We start from the raw sequence: 13,630 nt of genomic DNA, 5'->3' as shown, positions 1-13,630 counted from the left end.
CACTTGCACACGCCTCGATGGTCCCGCCCACTGCACGCCTGGGCTGTACGGTAAAGCCTGCTGCCCTGGGCCTCACGCCTGCGCGGCAGGTGGCTGTCCACACAACATGAAATTAGACCGAACGCAAGCGCAAGCGCCGCCATCGGGAGACCTGAGGAAGAGGGGCGGAAGGCGGCTGCTGCCGGCAGGACACGACTCTGTCTGACAACAAGCTTTGTTCGTAAGTAGAATGAGGACACCCGAGACTAACGATGGGAAGCACACAGGACAGTACATGCATCGTTCACTAACAGCTGTTCATCACCATTAGCAAGTACCACAGGCTATACTCTGTGTGCGCTATACTTTCATGTGACGTTTGTATGTCAGCTACATGACATACCCCAAACCTAATACATATTTTGATAAAGTAACTTACATATGAGGTGCTGGAGCACGACCATGTGTAGTCCTATTTGGTGAAGTGGAATGTTTTATTATATGTGATTTTCTTGACATAAGAGGACCTTCAACCTCAAGCAAACTCTCCAGGACTAACGATCTGCTGACCAGATCTCAGAGAATCACCGATGTTTTTCTGTTTTAAAGTCAGGCACGGTGTTTCGACAGCTTTTTATTATACCTTAGAATTAGGTACCGCTGCCTTCAGAGACATTTTCTTCTTCATCCTGAATCTTTTCTGAATCTGTTCTCAAATGACCAGTCAGGAAAACTCAGGAAAATTTGATGTGCCAAGAGTCACAAAAATGTCATTCCGATAAGCACAAGGACGTGTGTCTAAAAAAAGCTCTGATTTATTTCAGGAGTTTTCTGAGGGGTTCAGAAACTAAATTCTTCAGTCCGTAAACTTGGTTTAAATATAAAGTGGGTAACAGGATAACATCAGTCAAAACTCTAGGACTTTTCCACTTCAAGTAACTGAACTACAATAAAAGCACGTATTACTTCCAGCAAGTACCTGCCACCAACCTTTCCGAGGAAACCACTGTTTCCTAAGTACTTGGATGCAAAGAATTTGCTGGGGCAAACCACAGAAATGCTGATCTTCCCTAGCACTCACACAGAAAGTAATCCTTGAGCCCAGACTATGGTTGCAGGTAAAATATGCCATTGATTTGGAGCTTAAGAAGTGATCAGTACATAATCTGCTATCAATCAGCCTAGGAGTAAGCCTCTTCTGGCTGGTATTGTCTTGATTTTGTTTTATTTGTTTTTTTAAGTCAATGCTTAGGACCAAGTATAACTTTTCCCAAAGAGAAAAGTTTACAACCTGTACTGACTTATGTGATTTTTCATAGTTAACAAACCAGTTTTTTAAAGTACAATAAAATATATTCTTGAAAAATGAGAAAACCAGATAAGATTTTAGAAGCTGCTCTAGATAATTGTCTGATTATGGACACGTGACTGTTCCATTTAATTGGCCACCTGATTTTCCCAGTGTGTCTACATTGATTTTCTATAGTTTCTTCATTGATAAAATAGAGGTGTATTGATCTTCCTCAGACAGACAACGCGATGATGGATATGAAGCATCTGTTCTGAAGATCTATTATGCAAAATAATGGAAAATTAACTCTCTGCAATGGCATATTAAGCACATGATTGGTCTGCAGTAACCGTTCCATGTCTTTCTTCCTTCTTTCCTTTATTTCTTACTCAGGCTCCCTTTTTACTTCGAGGAGTAGAAAAAGCTCTGAACCAAGAGTCCAGAAAATTACCCTGGTCCAGGACCGGCCCTTCCGAACTACTGCATATCAGGCTAACCTCGGAGCTGCACTTCTAGAACACAGACTAATGCTACCCCCCCCCCCGCCCCGCTCCTTCATATAGATGTGCGCCCACGAAAAGAACATGCATGTGACAAACACTCTCGGATTGTGACGTCCTAGTTTAAAGCAGGACGCTACTAGTGACTAGAAAGTAGCAGCTGAAGAGACTATTGGGCCTGTGAGTAGTTTGTCACAGTCCCCATCGTTTGTAACCCTGAACCGACCCTTGGTTTTTAAGGACTCTGAGTAGCTGCTTTTGTTTCTCTAACCCTGTGAGCACATATCAGTCAAAAATCACTGGCATTATGTTCCAGGAGCCTGACTTTTATTCCATGAAAGCCTGGGGGACCGAAAACGATTAAAATCTGGCCTCGTTAATGCCTACACTCAGTTACATAACAGCGCAAATACCAAAATTTTCCGAGATGTAGTTCAGAAGAGCAGAATCGGAAAGGCAGCTCCCCGGCGGCAAAGTTAACAGCCGCCCCTCCCCCCATCAATGTGCTCTGCTCCATTTAGGGCCACGCTCTCAGGCCATCCCTGCTGAGTGACCCTCCTCCTACTGACATCTTCTGCAAATCTTGGTAGGCTCTGCGCCGCACTTGCATTGTGTGTTAGTGATGGCGAGTCACTAACACTCGTGTGAAGTGGGGGGACGGGCCTTCCCGTGGAGCGCGCATCACTTCGTGACGGGTCAGCGGACATTTTCCCATCTGATGGCTCCTGCATCTCTGAGCACACGAGGCGGACAGGGGGATGATGAGTCATCAGACTGCAAGGACGCCCTATCCCTACCTCAGAGGGCTGTGGGAAGGACGGAAATGAAATTCTGCTTGGCGCCCAGGGAGCCTCCATCAATGTTACTGACTCTGTGTTTTTAAAGACAGAAGGCAGTAAGCAGAGACAAGGACAGACGAGAGAAGTCACCGGGAATAGAACGGCATCTGCAGAGGGGGCAGGTAAGAGCTGCTGAGTCAGAAGCAAGGCAGGCAAGGAGAACCCCCCAGCGCCCAGGGCTGCTGCCGCCGCCCCCGGCCAAGGCCAAGCGGCCTTGCTCAGGACCCCTGGCTCTGCCTCGCCAGTGCTGCGCACCGTAACAATACACGCTGTCACCTGAGGTAACCAGAGCCTGTCTCAGCCCCAAAATAGCCAGACACACCTGCAGGAGCTACAGGTTGAATTGTGGTCAACCAGGTCTGCCTCCAAGGAGACACAAGGGAAACATTCACCAGTGAAAGAGCCCTTTTCTCTCCGGGTGTAACTGAGTCTCTGAACTGTTTTCTTCCTTGAGTTTCAACAGATCCCAAAAGATACTTTCTCCAACCTTCAAGTAAACAAAAAGAAAGAAAAAAGAAATGTTCTTAGTAATACATGGTGTGTAGAAGGCTCCACAGTTGACAGAGAATTTTATTTCACATTTGCAAGAGGAGAGAGTAAAATGGAATCTAGGGATTTTCATTTTTAATAAGACCCCTAGATGACTGGCCAGTCCTCTTATTTTACATGTCTTCACGTCCTACATGAGAACCAAATTCCAGTTTAGCCTTCCGAGGAATATGTGTATGTCATCTGAAGTCCTGGGTGTTAGAAAACTCTTCTGTCACATACATATAAAAGTCTCTTGGTTTATTACATAAGTTACTAACACCATCCATGGACTTTTCATTCACTAACTAACGTATTGTTTCATTCGACAATTACATATTGAGCTGCAATTACCACGTGCCAAGCCTGGATTTCACTAGCTCAGCCCTCAAGATCCACCTTTCGCACCATTACACACACAGCCAGGGTCCCCCCGAGGAGGCCAGTCAACGACCCAGACGACACTGTCCGCAGAAACGGCAGTTCTGCAGTGGGACGACTACAGCCGGGCAGTTCAAGTCCTGACTCTGCCTGACTTGCTTGCTCTTGGCCAGGGGCAGTTGATCCATGTCTTCAGGCATCTGTAAAACGAGGATAATCTCACCGAGTCACACAGGTGCGAGAAGACACGGTGGTGATACACACAAAGGCCTGGCCAGTGTTTAGCACATATAATAGGTGCTCAGTAAACCAAACCTATCGGTATCATTATTCAAGGCAGCAGGATCAGGCCTTTTTTTCTAAGGAAGATTCTTGGAAACTCGAGTAGCGTGTGTTGTTAATATCCCCATTTCTCTAGTTGGAAAGAGTTAACCTCATAGAAGTTAAGCTCTTCCTTCATGTAACACATGTGATTAACACTTACTCTGTGACAGACCAGGGCTATTCTCTGCAGACACAAGGGGAAGGGGACATCTGGACTCAAGTACCCACTGTCCCCGAGAGGAAACACACGAGGGTGTCAATGACCCAAAAGGTGCAAGCACAGGGCTGCAGCATTGCCGGAGGGAACCTGATCAGGAATTTTCACTTTATTTCATTTCATTCAGAATGTGGGTTAGAGCAGGCATCCCGGAGGCTCGCCAGAGCGGATGTCATCGGTGACTCGTTAGCAATCTGACCTTGAATTAAACCAAATCCTCGCCTCCAAGACCAGTGACCTTCCCACCACACCACAGCTTCTTCGATTGGTCCCATTAACAAGTATTTGCTGGGTACTTGCTTTATCAAAAAGTCTGTCCTGGGTGGCCATAAAGGCAGGTAACTACCGTTCTTAGTTCATGAACGCAAGGGGGAATAAAGCAGACACACGGAAAATCAACTCAAAACATAAACAGCGGAAGAGTTTAATATTCAGAACCGAATGTCAGCCCTCACCTAGTTCTCAGACCTTCTCTGTGGATGCTAGAGATTCCTCACGTTCCTGGCGGTCACAGGGCAACAACGCTACCACATACATGACTTCCACCACGTAGCACAGTTTCGTGGATTTAACTCACCACCTGATCTGCAAATTATAATAAAATTTCTTTTATTTCTGCCTAACACAAGTTAAAAGAAGCTTCTTCTATCACTTGCAGGAGCCCAGAATTCCATATTTCACTGTGCATGGTGTTTCTGCTTAAACTGTTGACTGGTGAACCTCTCTGAAATATTTTACTTAAGGTGTCTATATCTGTATTATTCAAGTTTTTCTTTAGTTTTCTTTTGAGTGCTGTTTTCATCAGATTTGGGGACGAGAAATATGCTCACTTCAAAAAATAGACTCTGATCCCCATAGATGACTGTAGCAGACAGTGTTATTTATAGTCATGGATTTTAAATAATCAAAAGCCTACCTTATTCAAGTAAAGAAAGAACACCAATGTTTCTACCATTCTGGAGGAAAAGAGACCCAATTTTTGACAAGTTTAACCTCATTCAAAAAGAATTTTAAGGCCTTGAATCAACTTTAATGAAAGCCAGACTCAAAAACAAACTATCGGGAAAAAAAGAAAGAAAGAAAAAAAAAAACTGGAAGTCATTAATAAAGAGGTAAAAATCTCCAATTCTTTGCTTGGACTTCAAATCAAGACTTTTAAAAAGAACCAGCAAAGAAAAATCTAAACAGAGCACATTGACCTTAGAAGAAACACACAGTATTCAGAAGATGCATCAAAACACATCCATTTCAAGTAGGTACAAGCAAAACATTCTTCAAAGGACATCAGAAAAGTGAAGAGCAACTTGAGACGGCGTAAAAAAGATGTCTTGGGTGAAAACCCCCACCTCTGGGGAAGCCTGCAGCTGCCGACCCAGGAAGTTGAAGAACGGAAGGAAAAGCGAGCAGACTTGTAAGTCAGGAAAAGACAGGTTAAATGAAATGGGATTCTGCGGCCATCTGTCGATTCACTCCTTCCACCCGAATAGGGGACATTGTCACCTTAGAACAGCACCAAACAGCACGTGCGAGGAAAGCAGCAGGAAACAGGAAAGAGTCACCAGAAGGGACAGTTCTGCAGAAGGCCCGCCCCGCGCCCTGTACACAGGGCCCTCCTCGGCCAAGTCGCGGGGCATTGCTGGCCCTGTTTTCTTCTCGCTTCCTTGCAGAGGAAGGCTGCTGCAGTGACCCCACCCTAAAGCTATGAAGCCCAGGCAGGGGCCGCTGGGGCAAAGCAATGTGCCTGAGGTCATCACTGAAGCAGTGCAGAGACCTGGGAACTGAAGGCAAATATCCCAATTATGCACAAGGCCTCCCAGTTTGTCTTTGGAGGCTGGAATTGCTACGGAGTCTAATGCCATTCGCCCGGCATTTAAGACTTGATATTTATAACAGGACGATTATGTCAAAGCCAACTGGTATCTCTATGAAAGCACTGTTCTTTTTCCAAGTAACATGGTTAAAATTTGGGAATTTTTGTTTGTTTGAAAATGTTTTGGAAGAGAAACTCCATAAGGTTTTAGGTTACTTTACAGTAGCCCATGGATCAACGACCTTTGAAAACCAATGTCTACAATGGATTAATATCTCTACATAGAAACAGCCAATAAGCTGGAAATACCTGTGCAGAGATTCTTTATTTACTAGATGAAAAGCAGCCCTTCTTTGAGCTTACAAAGAGAGGGTAATGGCGGGGAACAGATTCACAGCGCCTGGCCGCATCCAGGTCTCTTGAAATCTTGTATATTATGGATCCAATATCCCAAATGCCAAAAAGTAGTCAACAGAGCATCTGGCACTCTAATGATCTGACAAAAATCCACGCAGAGAAGTTAAAACCCTACACAGAACAAATGCCAAGAATGAAACTCTTAGCTTTACCTCTGCTCTTTATTGACAATATGCCATCGATATAACACATTTTATAAGCAACTATGTACAGTTGCCCACTCTTCCCCAGGATCCTGTGTGGTCCACGGTCACAGAAGACAGCGGCCACCGGCATACACTGGAAACAGTCCCTTCCCCGCAACCTAGACTGCCCACTTATGGTTCTTCAGTTATAGAAACCTATTAGAGGTATTTCAGTGTCTGTTAGTATTTTTCATTTGTGATGCCCCAGTTGCTGGTTTCCAAAGAGACTCCAGATGCCTTAGCAAGCACGGGCCGATCCAACTTAAGTGGGCCTGCTGCCTCTGGACAATGACACACTCATAACAGGAATTAGTTTCAGGCAGAGCCACAGACAGGCTCTAACTAGAGTTACCAACACCAGCACTAGGAACATCATTAACTCCTCTGCCATGCGTGGGAAGTATTAAGCTGAAACTCAGATTCGTTCCCGACAAAAGCACGAGCTTTCTTATCCACTGTGGCCATGCCAATCAGAGGCTAAGAAAGACGGTAATCATGATTTTTTAAATCTCAGATTGCATTAGGGGTGAAGAGGGGAGTGCCGAATTTTGTCTGTGGTTATCCTATTAAAAAGACTATTTCACCAACTGAAGTTCAAGAAGATGACGACGATGATGATGAAGAAAATAAAGAACAAAAAATGAAAGAAAAAAAGGGAGGAAAAGAAAAGAGAAAGACAGAGATGAACAAAAACAAGGCAGGTGTTACCCTTCCTCAAACATGGTCAACAATTATGATATTTAAATTTCATTGTTTCCAGTTAGTCACCACACCCATTGCCACGTGGCCTTTGATTCCCTAGTTGATTTTTAAACTTATTACCAATTCCAGATTTCATGAGGTAAACAACAGGTTTCCAGCTTTTACAAACATAGGAACTAAGGTATCTTACCGAAATAAGCACCGTACTGAGTAATACACAGAATTTTCCTTCTGTGGGTATTTTTTAAGCATATGTCTTGCTTCCTAAATCTCTAAAGCATAAATATTAAAGTTATTAAATATTTTTACCTAATAATACTAATTTTCGATTAATAAGGGAAATGGAGAAGTACGGCTGGGGAGACTTTTGCCTTTCATATTCTCCCTTTGGCATTACTAGAAATTTGTGGTTTTTGTTTGCAATTTAATTTTTTTTTTTTTAAGACACCAAGTTCAAGGACCCCCCCCTGCGAACCTCCAGCACTTCCGTGTTCAGAGAGTCTGTCCAGTAGAGGGCGTGACGGCGTCTACGTGGACAAAGCTGGGGGGAGACAAGCCACTGGCAAGTTGTGGTTTTGTTGTGCAATCTTGACAGTGCGGCTGGTCGCTTCTTCCTCCACCACAGAATGGAAAATATGTGTTATTCTAGTATTGACCAAACCGTGCACCCAAAAGCCAGTGGCAATGACAAGCTAAACACAGGGTAGTCATCAAACACTGCAGCTTTCACTTTAAATCTGTCTGCCTGTCTTGATACAAAACAGTAAGATGACAACTTTTTGCGAATACATTGAGATGATTGAATTTTCCTGGCTTGAAAATCTCTGAAAGTACAATTTGCTTATTTTCCTGATGTACTTATGCTCCAGGAGCATCTCTCAAGTATCTGTTAAGTATTTAGAAGCCTGATACTCTACAAGTCTCTTGCTACCTTAATAGTTCTCACACATTTATAGCCTAATTAACTCTGAGTTAATCCTTCAAGGGTTTTTCTACCTAAGGATGGATGCTTCAGATTTCCCCTTTTCACATCTGCAAATTAGTAACAAGGTTTTGTATAAACTTTAGAACCTGAATGGTCCTTTCTCATAAGTCACATAATACACAATGAGATTGGCAAGAAAGACAGGTGACTCTTAACAGAGATGAGAAACTGGGACCCGGGAGGTGTGACAGGATCGTCCTGACATTACTGAGCACTTGGTGTTTAAGCTGAGACCCTAATCAGGGGCCTGATACAAGCCCAGCTCTGTCCCTGATGCCTCTTGGTCAGAACCCCTGACCTTCCCACTCTGAGTTCTACCATCCAATGTTCTAAGTGAAAAATATATTGAGTTTTTACTGTCAAGAAAAAGCAAGTGTCTGCATATTACATGTATTTAATAAACAGGCATTGAATCATAAGAAAGTGAACACTGATGTAGGAAGTATTAAGCAACATTCTTTTAGAGATGAAGAGCATGTGCTGGACAAAAATGACGTTCTTACATTTCACAAAGATGTTTTAGAATATTTGTTACTGAAGTCGAAACGATTTTCCTTTTCATAACAAAGTACATAACTTTTCCCTTCAGGAACAATTGCTGATTTTACCCTTCAAGTCAAACTTGGAACTGCAACTGCAGTTCACCATATGAATGTTAAATTAGTTCCTTTTTTTTCTTTTTACAGTTCTCATGTGAAGTGGGGGGAATGTCTGCAGCCTAGCAACACCTTGCTGTTCATCTTATTGTTCTTATTGTTCGCTTAGATGTTCGATGGAAAAACCACTTGACTATTCCATTAATCACTTCTAATAATGTTATCTGAAATCAAAGCATTCTGTAGTTATTCATTTGGCCTTACCAATAAGACCATTTAAAGGCTGCTACAGCAGAGATGCCTTTTGAAAAATAAACATATCAAACGTATACAAGGCAACTGTCAGCTCCTCCCTCCCTTTTTGCCAGTTGTTAAGCGTTCTGGTACGTTCTAAGCCAACCAGGATGACTCACGAGGAACTCCTGCAGCCTTGCACTACCCTTAAACTGCCAAGATTCCGGCGAGGTCCTGGTGTTTCCCTCTGTCTCGTCATTAGCTCTGTGATCTCTGTTCTGGGAAGGGCGGCAGCCAGGATCTCTCGGGAATACGCCCGCGCGCCCCCGGACAGACCCAGTCCAGTCGCGTGTCCGCCGCAGATCAAAAACGCACATCCAGTTAGAGCACCGTCTGATTAAGTCACTTTCTCCTGTTCGTTCCCCCAAATGCCCCCATCTGCAGAGGAGGTCACACCGCCTGTCCCGGGGCTGTCGCTGTTCCTCGCGTTCCCTGTGTCCCTCCCCTAATTAAGTGGAGTCGCAGAGGAACAGGGGAGGGTTTCCCTGGGGAGGGGACCATCTTAATTCGAAATAAGGCGACTGCACTACGGTCCGCAGCGAGCAGCGTTCCCCTGCGGGGAACCGACACTCCCTTTGGGGTCCGGGGCGCGCACGCGGGGCAGGAGGAGGAAGGGCGGTGGGCCAGCCCCCCATCCAGCCCGGCCCCCACGCCGAGGCCGAGGCTGGCGGCCGCGGCTCACAGTGAGCGGGCTCGGTCCGCTCCCACACGGGCCGGGCCGGGCCACCGCGCTCCGCCCGAGTGCGCACGAAGCCGGGCCGCAGACGTCAGCACTGCCCTCGGCCCCAACCCACTCCGAACCACCGCGGCCACCGGGCCGGAGCTGGCCCCGCCCCCGCCCCGCCCCCTCTGCAGCCCGCCAATAGGCGCCCCCTAGAGGCGAGGCCGCCGTCGCGAGCCCCGCCCCCGCGCGTCCTCCTGCTATAAGTTCGGCTGCGCGCTCCGCGCCGCACAGCGCGGCCGCGGCGGCAGCACGAGGATGCGGAGTGCCATGTTCCTGGCTGTCCAGCACGACTGCGGACCCATGGACAAGGGCGCAGGCAGCGGCCCCAGGAGCGAGGAGAAGCGGGAGAACATGAAGCGGACCCTGTGAGTACGGCTCCGCTCGCTCTCCCGCCCGCAGCGCGGCCCCGCTCCCCGGGCTCGCGGCAGACGCGGCGCCTCTGCAGAAAAATGACAATAATAATAGCGTGGAAGGGACTAACTGGCTCAGGAAGGCTAAACCCGTGTGGTCTGTGCTCTGGTGCGTGAGCGAAGGCCCCTCGGGCAGACTTGGGGACGGAAGAAAATTCTCGACACCGCCGCGCTGGTAGAGGAGGGTTGGCTTTTTGTCCCGGCGCGTCCCCGCGCGTCCCCTGCATTCGTACGTTGCATTTTAAGTTCTGTGCAAGCTGCAGGGATGGGAAGTATTCTTGCTGGTTCTGAATAATTTGGTTTACTCCATTTTTTGTTTTGTTTTTTTTTTCTAATTTTGTGATTTCGTTGATCATCCGCTTCAACGAGCGTTGGAGCGCGGTGGGTGGGTCACGCACACCCTCTCGGCACACGGCGCTGGCTCGTCCAGAGCCTTCCTCTCTGGGGCCAGGAGGGAAATGCGCATCCCTGGCTCGAGCCCGTTCCACTGGCAGTTCAAGTGTGAAGTGTCTCTGGACTGTAATTAATGCTGCAGGAACACGGCTGCCTTTTTCAAGCGCCAAACGCTGGCTGCCTTTGGGACTAAGCTATCCCAGTAATTTACGCAGTCCGTCCCTTAGATAGAAAACCCGTCGTTGTGCTCAGCCGAACAGGAGAAGCTGGGTCAGCCCGTAAGTGCAGGAATTCAGTGAGTGGGCTGACCTGAAGAGTTCTTGGTCCCTCTTGCCTGGGTTGTCTGGATTTCCTGGGCGACCTGGGTTAAAGTGCCATCAGCTGTGGTAGCACTGTCAGCTGCTGCCGCTTACTGGGTCTTTATTCATTTTCTTAACTGGGTCTTTATTCATTTTCTTATTTATCTTTAGATTAAAAGATTGGAAGACCCGTTTGAGCTACTTCCTGCAACATTCCTCCTCCCCGGGGAAGCCCAAAACCGGCAAGAAGAGCCAGCAGCAAGCTCTGATCAGGTACGTGGAAGAGCTAGCTGCTCCTGCAGATGTGACTTGCGGCTGCCAGCGGGAAGGGGGACTGGGTTTCCCAGGCGCAGCAGCTCACTGCAGGGCTCCTCTTGCAGGCCGTCTCCTGAGGAAGCGCAGCTGTGGTCAGAAGCGTTCGATGAGCTGCTCGCCAGTAAATGTAAGCCACCCTCCGGAACTGGTCCCTGTCAAGCGTCATGCGGGTCTAGAGTCTAGAGAGGGGGCGTCCACACAGCAGAGCAGCAGCCTGCCCGCGGCCATGCGGCTTCACAGTCCCTGTCCCAGAAGGCCTGTGTCCCTCCTTAATTTCCCAGTGGTTAGCCATGAAAACCCACTGCTTTATCCATTCCAGGCGGGGATGAAGAGTTACCCTAAACAAGTCACAGTGGCAGCTGCTCTTTGTTACGGTTGGCGCAGCTTTTCCACAGCCTACCATGTTTTCAAGAGGCTTAGTTCCCACAGAATTCAGGGCCCCCTATAAATAATTTGCATTGACAGCAGAGTTAGGTATTTATATCTTTGGAGCAGTGTGCCAACTTAAGCTTTTTACCTACTGGCATCTTAGTTTTTAAGAAGCTAGATTCTGAGGACTACCGGTTTGGAGTGGAATGTAGGATGTTGCTGTAATCTAGAAATAATAACCTAGGGGTGCAGAGGGGTGAGTGCGCTAGGAAAAATAGAAGGGACTCTGTGTCCACTGAATTCCCACTCAATGTTTTCCCTTTAGATGGTCTGGCTGCATTCAGGGCTTTTCTAAAATCTGAATTCTGTGAAGAAAACATTGAATTCTGGCTCGCCTGTGAAGACTTCAAAAAAACCAAGTCACCCCAAAAGCTGTCCTCAAAAGCAAAGAAAATATATACTGACTTCATAGAAAAAGAAGCCCCAAAAGAGGTAAGGGGGGAAAAGATTCTTATTTTAGCATATTTTGAACATTCTTAGCACCAAAATGAAACAAGAGAATTGAAGAAAAGTCAAATTAAAAGGAGTGATGGGGGGGTATTTTTTTTCTCTAGTTTACAATTGAGTTTCTTCAATGATTTGGCTGATAAAGCTAATCACACATTATAGTTTTTATGTTTTGTTTTCAAATATTAAATAGATTGAAATCTCTAACTCTGAATATGGAATAAAGCCCTTTTTTGTCTGTTTTATTTCAGATAAACATAGACTTCCAAACCAAAACTCTAATTGCGCAGAACATCCAAGAGGCTACGAGTGCCTGCTTCACGGCCGCCCAGAAAAGGGTGTACAGCCTGATGGAGAACAACTCGTACCCCCGTTTCCTGGAGTCGGAGTTCTACCAGGACTTGTGTAAAAAGCCTCAGATCACCACAGAGCCCCACGCAACATGAGTGGGCAAGAGGAACCCAGAAGCGGAGGACCTCTCGTTTTGTTTCTAAGGGGAAAGGCTGCGACCTGCCCCTAAGACTGACCTTGAATTCGGCCTGGGCGCTCGGGAGATGTCACTCAGAACTGTCGACTCAGAGCTGGGTAGTGACTGGGAAGCTGGCGGCCGCCTCGGAGAAGCTTGGACCGCAATGGCCTCCGTGACTGTACAGAGCACAGGGACAGGGGGGCCTGGCTGTGCAGTGTCTCCGTGCAGTGTCTCCGCAGGAAAGGCAGCAACCCGGCACTGAAAAGAGAGGATGGAATACTACTATTGGTCCAAAAGCATTTTTAAAGTCAAAAGCTCGGATTATGTGGCCCTAGTGAGCCGGCTGTACATCTTCCCCGAAATCAGTCCCTGTTACCACCTAGTGGTTTTGGTTGTCGTTTTAGTTTTAGTTTCAGTACTAAGCAACATTACAATGTTTACTACGTGCAAGCATATCGAAGTTCTCATGACTACAGATCATCGATCCTGCTGTCTTGTAACGCTAAAACTGAAACGGTCTGTGTTTTCATTGTTAAATGGTGTGTCACCGAATGAGTGCTCTTGTGTAGAAAATAGTGTCATTATGAGTGCCAAAAACTGTCCTGAAGGCAGCTAAACTTTGAAGTGGTCTTTGCATACTTTTAATAAATTTATTTTGATAAGTAATGTCATTGAACACTGGGTCCAGATGCGGGTGTTTTTTGTTTGGTAACTGGACACATGGCCGAGTCCAGGGCATGCATCTTCTTTCTGGCAAAGAAGAGGTCATCTTCCTCAGAACTGAGGAGTAACCATTTCAGGAACGTGTGGGCCTGCCTCTGCCATGCTTTCGTAAATCAGAGGAAGCATGATCATATCCTCGGGAACACCCTGGGATCAAGCATTCTAACATAATCCTGTGAAAATCAAACTTGTTATTAATGAAAACAAAAGAACACTGACCAGAAGTTCCTTGTGTGTTTCTATGAAAGGCCACCTAAATGTGAGAACAAAAGTAACGTAAGAGACAGAGGGCCAAACTTACGTCACTAAGCTTCTCAGATGAAAAGCAAGCTCAGGAAGGTGGCAGCGGCCCAGCCTCCCTTGTTTCCCCGGG

The 13,630-nt window shown here is 46.5% G+C and overlaps 1 protein-coding gene across 1 annotated transcript; it reads left to right on the top strand.

The window, feature by feature from the left end:
* The first annotated feature begins 9,993 nt into the window (after positions 1–9,993).
* On the top strand, positions 9,994–13,210 carry RGS2 (regulator of G protein signaling 2). The gene is made up of 5 exons (XM_090263365.1): positions 9,994–10,137; positions 11,046–11,147; positions 11,255–11,316; positions 11,884–12,050; positions 12,317–13,210. Exons 1-5 carry the CDS (start codon positions 10,028–10,030, stop codon positions 12,509–12,511), a joined length of 636 nt encoding a protein of 211 aa, XP_090119491.1. The 5' UTR covers positions 9,994–10,027; the 3' UTR covers positions 12,512–13,210.
* Positions 13,211–13,630: the final 420 nt, after the last annotated feature.

Source organism: Furipterus horrens, unplaced genomic scaffold, assembly GCF_987537825.1.
Source record: "Furipterus horrens unplaced genomic scaffold, mFurHor1.1.pri manual_scaffold_15, whole genome shotgun sequence".
Classification (NCBI taxonomy): domain Eukaryota; kingdom Metazoa; phylum Chordata; class Mammalia; order Chiroptera; family Furipteridae; genus Furipterus; species Furipterus horrens.
Note: the sequence above shows the minus strand (reverse complement) of the source record. Positions and strands in the feature narration are given on the sequence as shown.

Bases quoted from the DNA above. Each gene is read 5' to 3' on its own strand.
- RGS2 (XM_090263365.1), top strand. From the start codon at position 10,028: ATGCGGAGTGCCATGTTCCTGGCTGTCCAGCACGACTGCGGACCCATG. The intron at 10,138-11,045 runs GTGAGTACGGCT...ATTTATCTTTAG, and splicing joins GAGAACATGAAGCGGACCCT to ATTAAAAGATTGGAAGACCC. The intron at 11,148-11,254 runs GTACGTGGAAGA...CTCCTCTTGCAG, and splicing joins CAGCAGCAAGCTCTGATCAG to GCCGTCTCCTGAGGAAGCGC.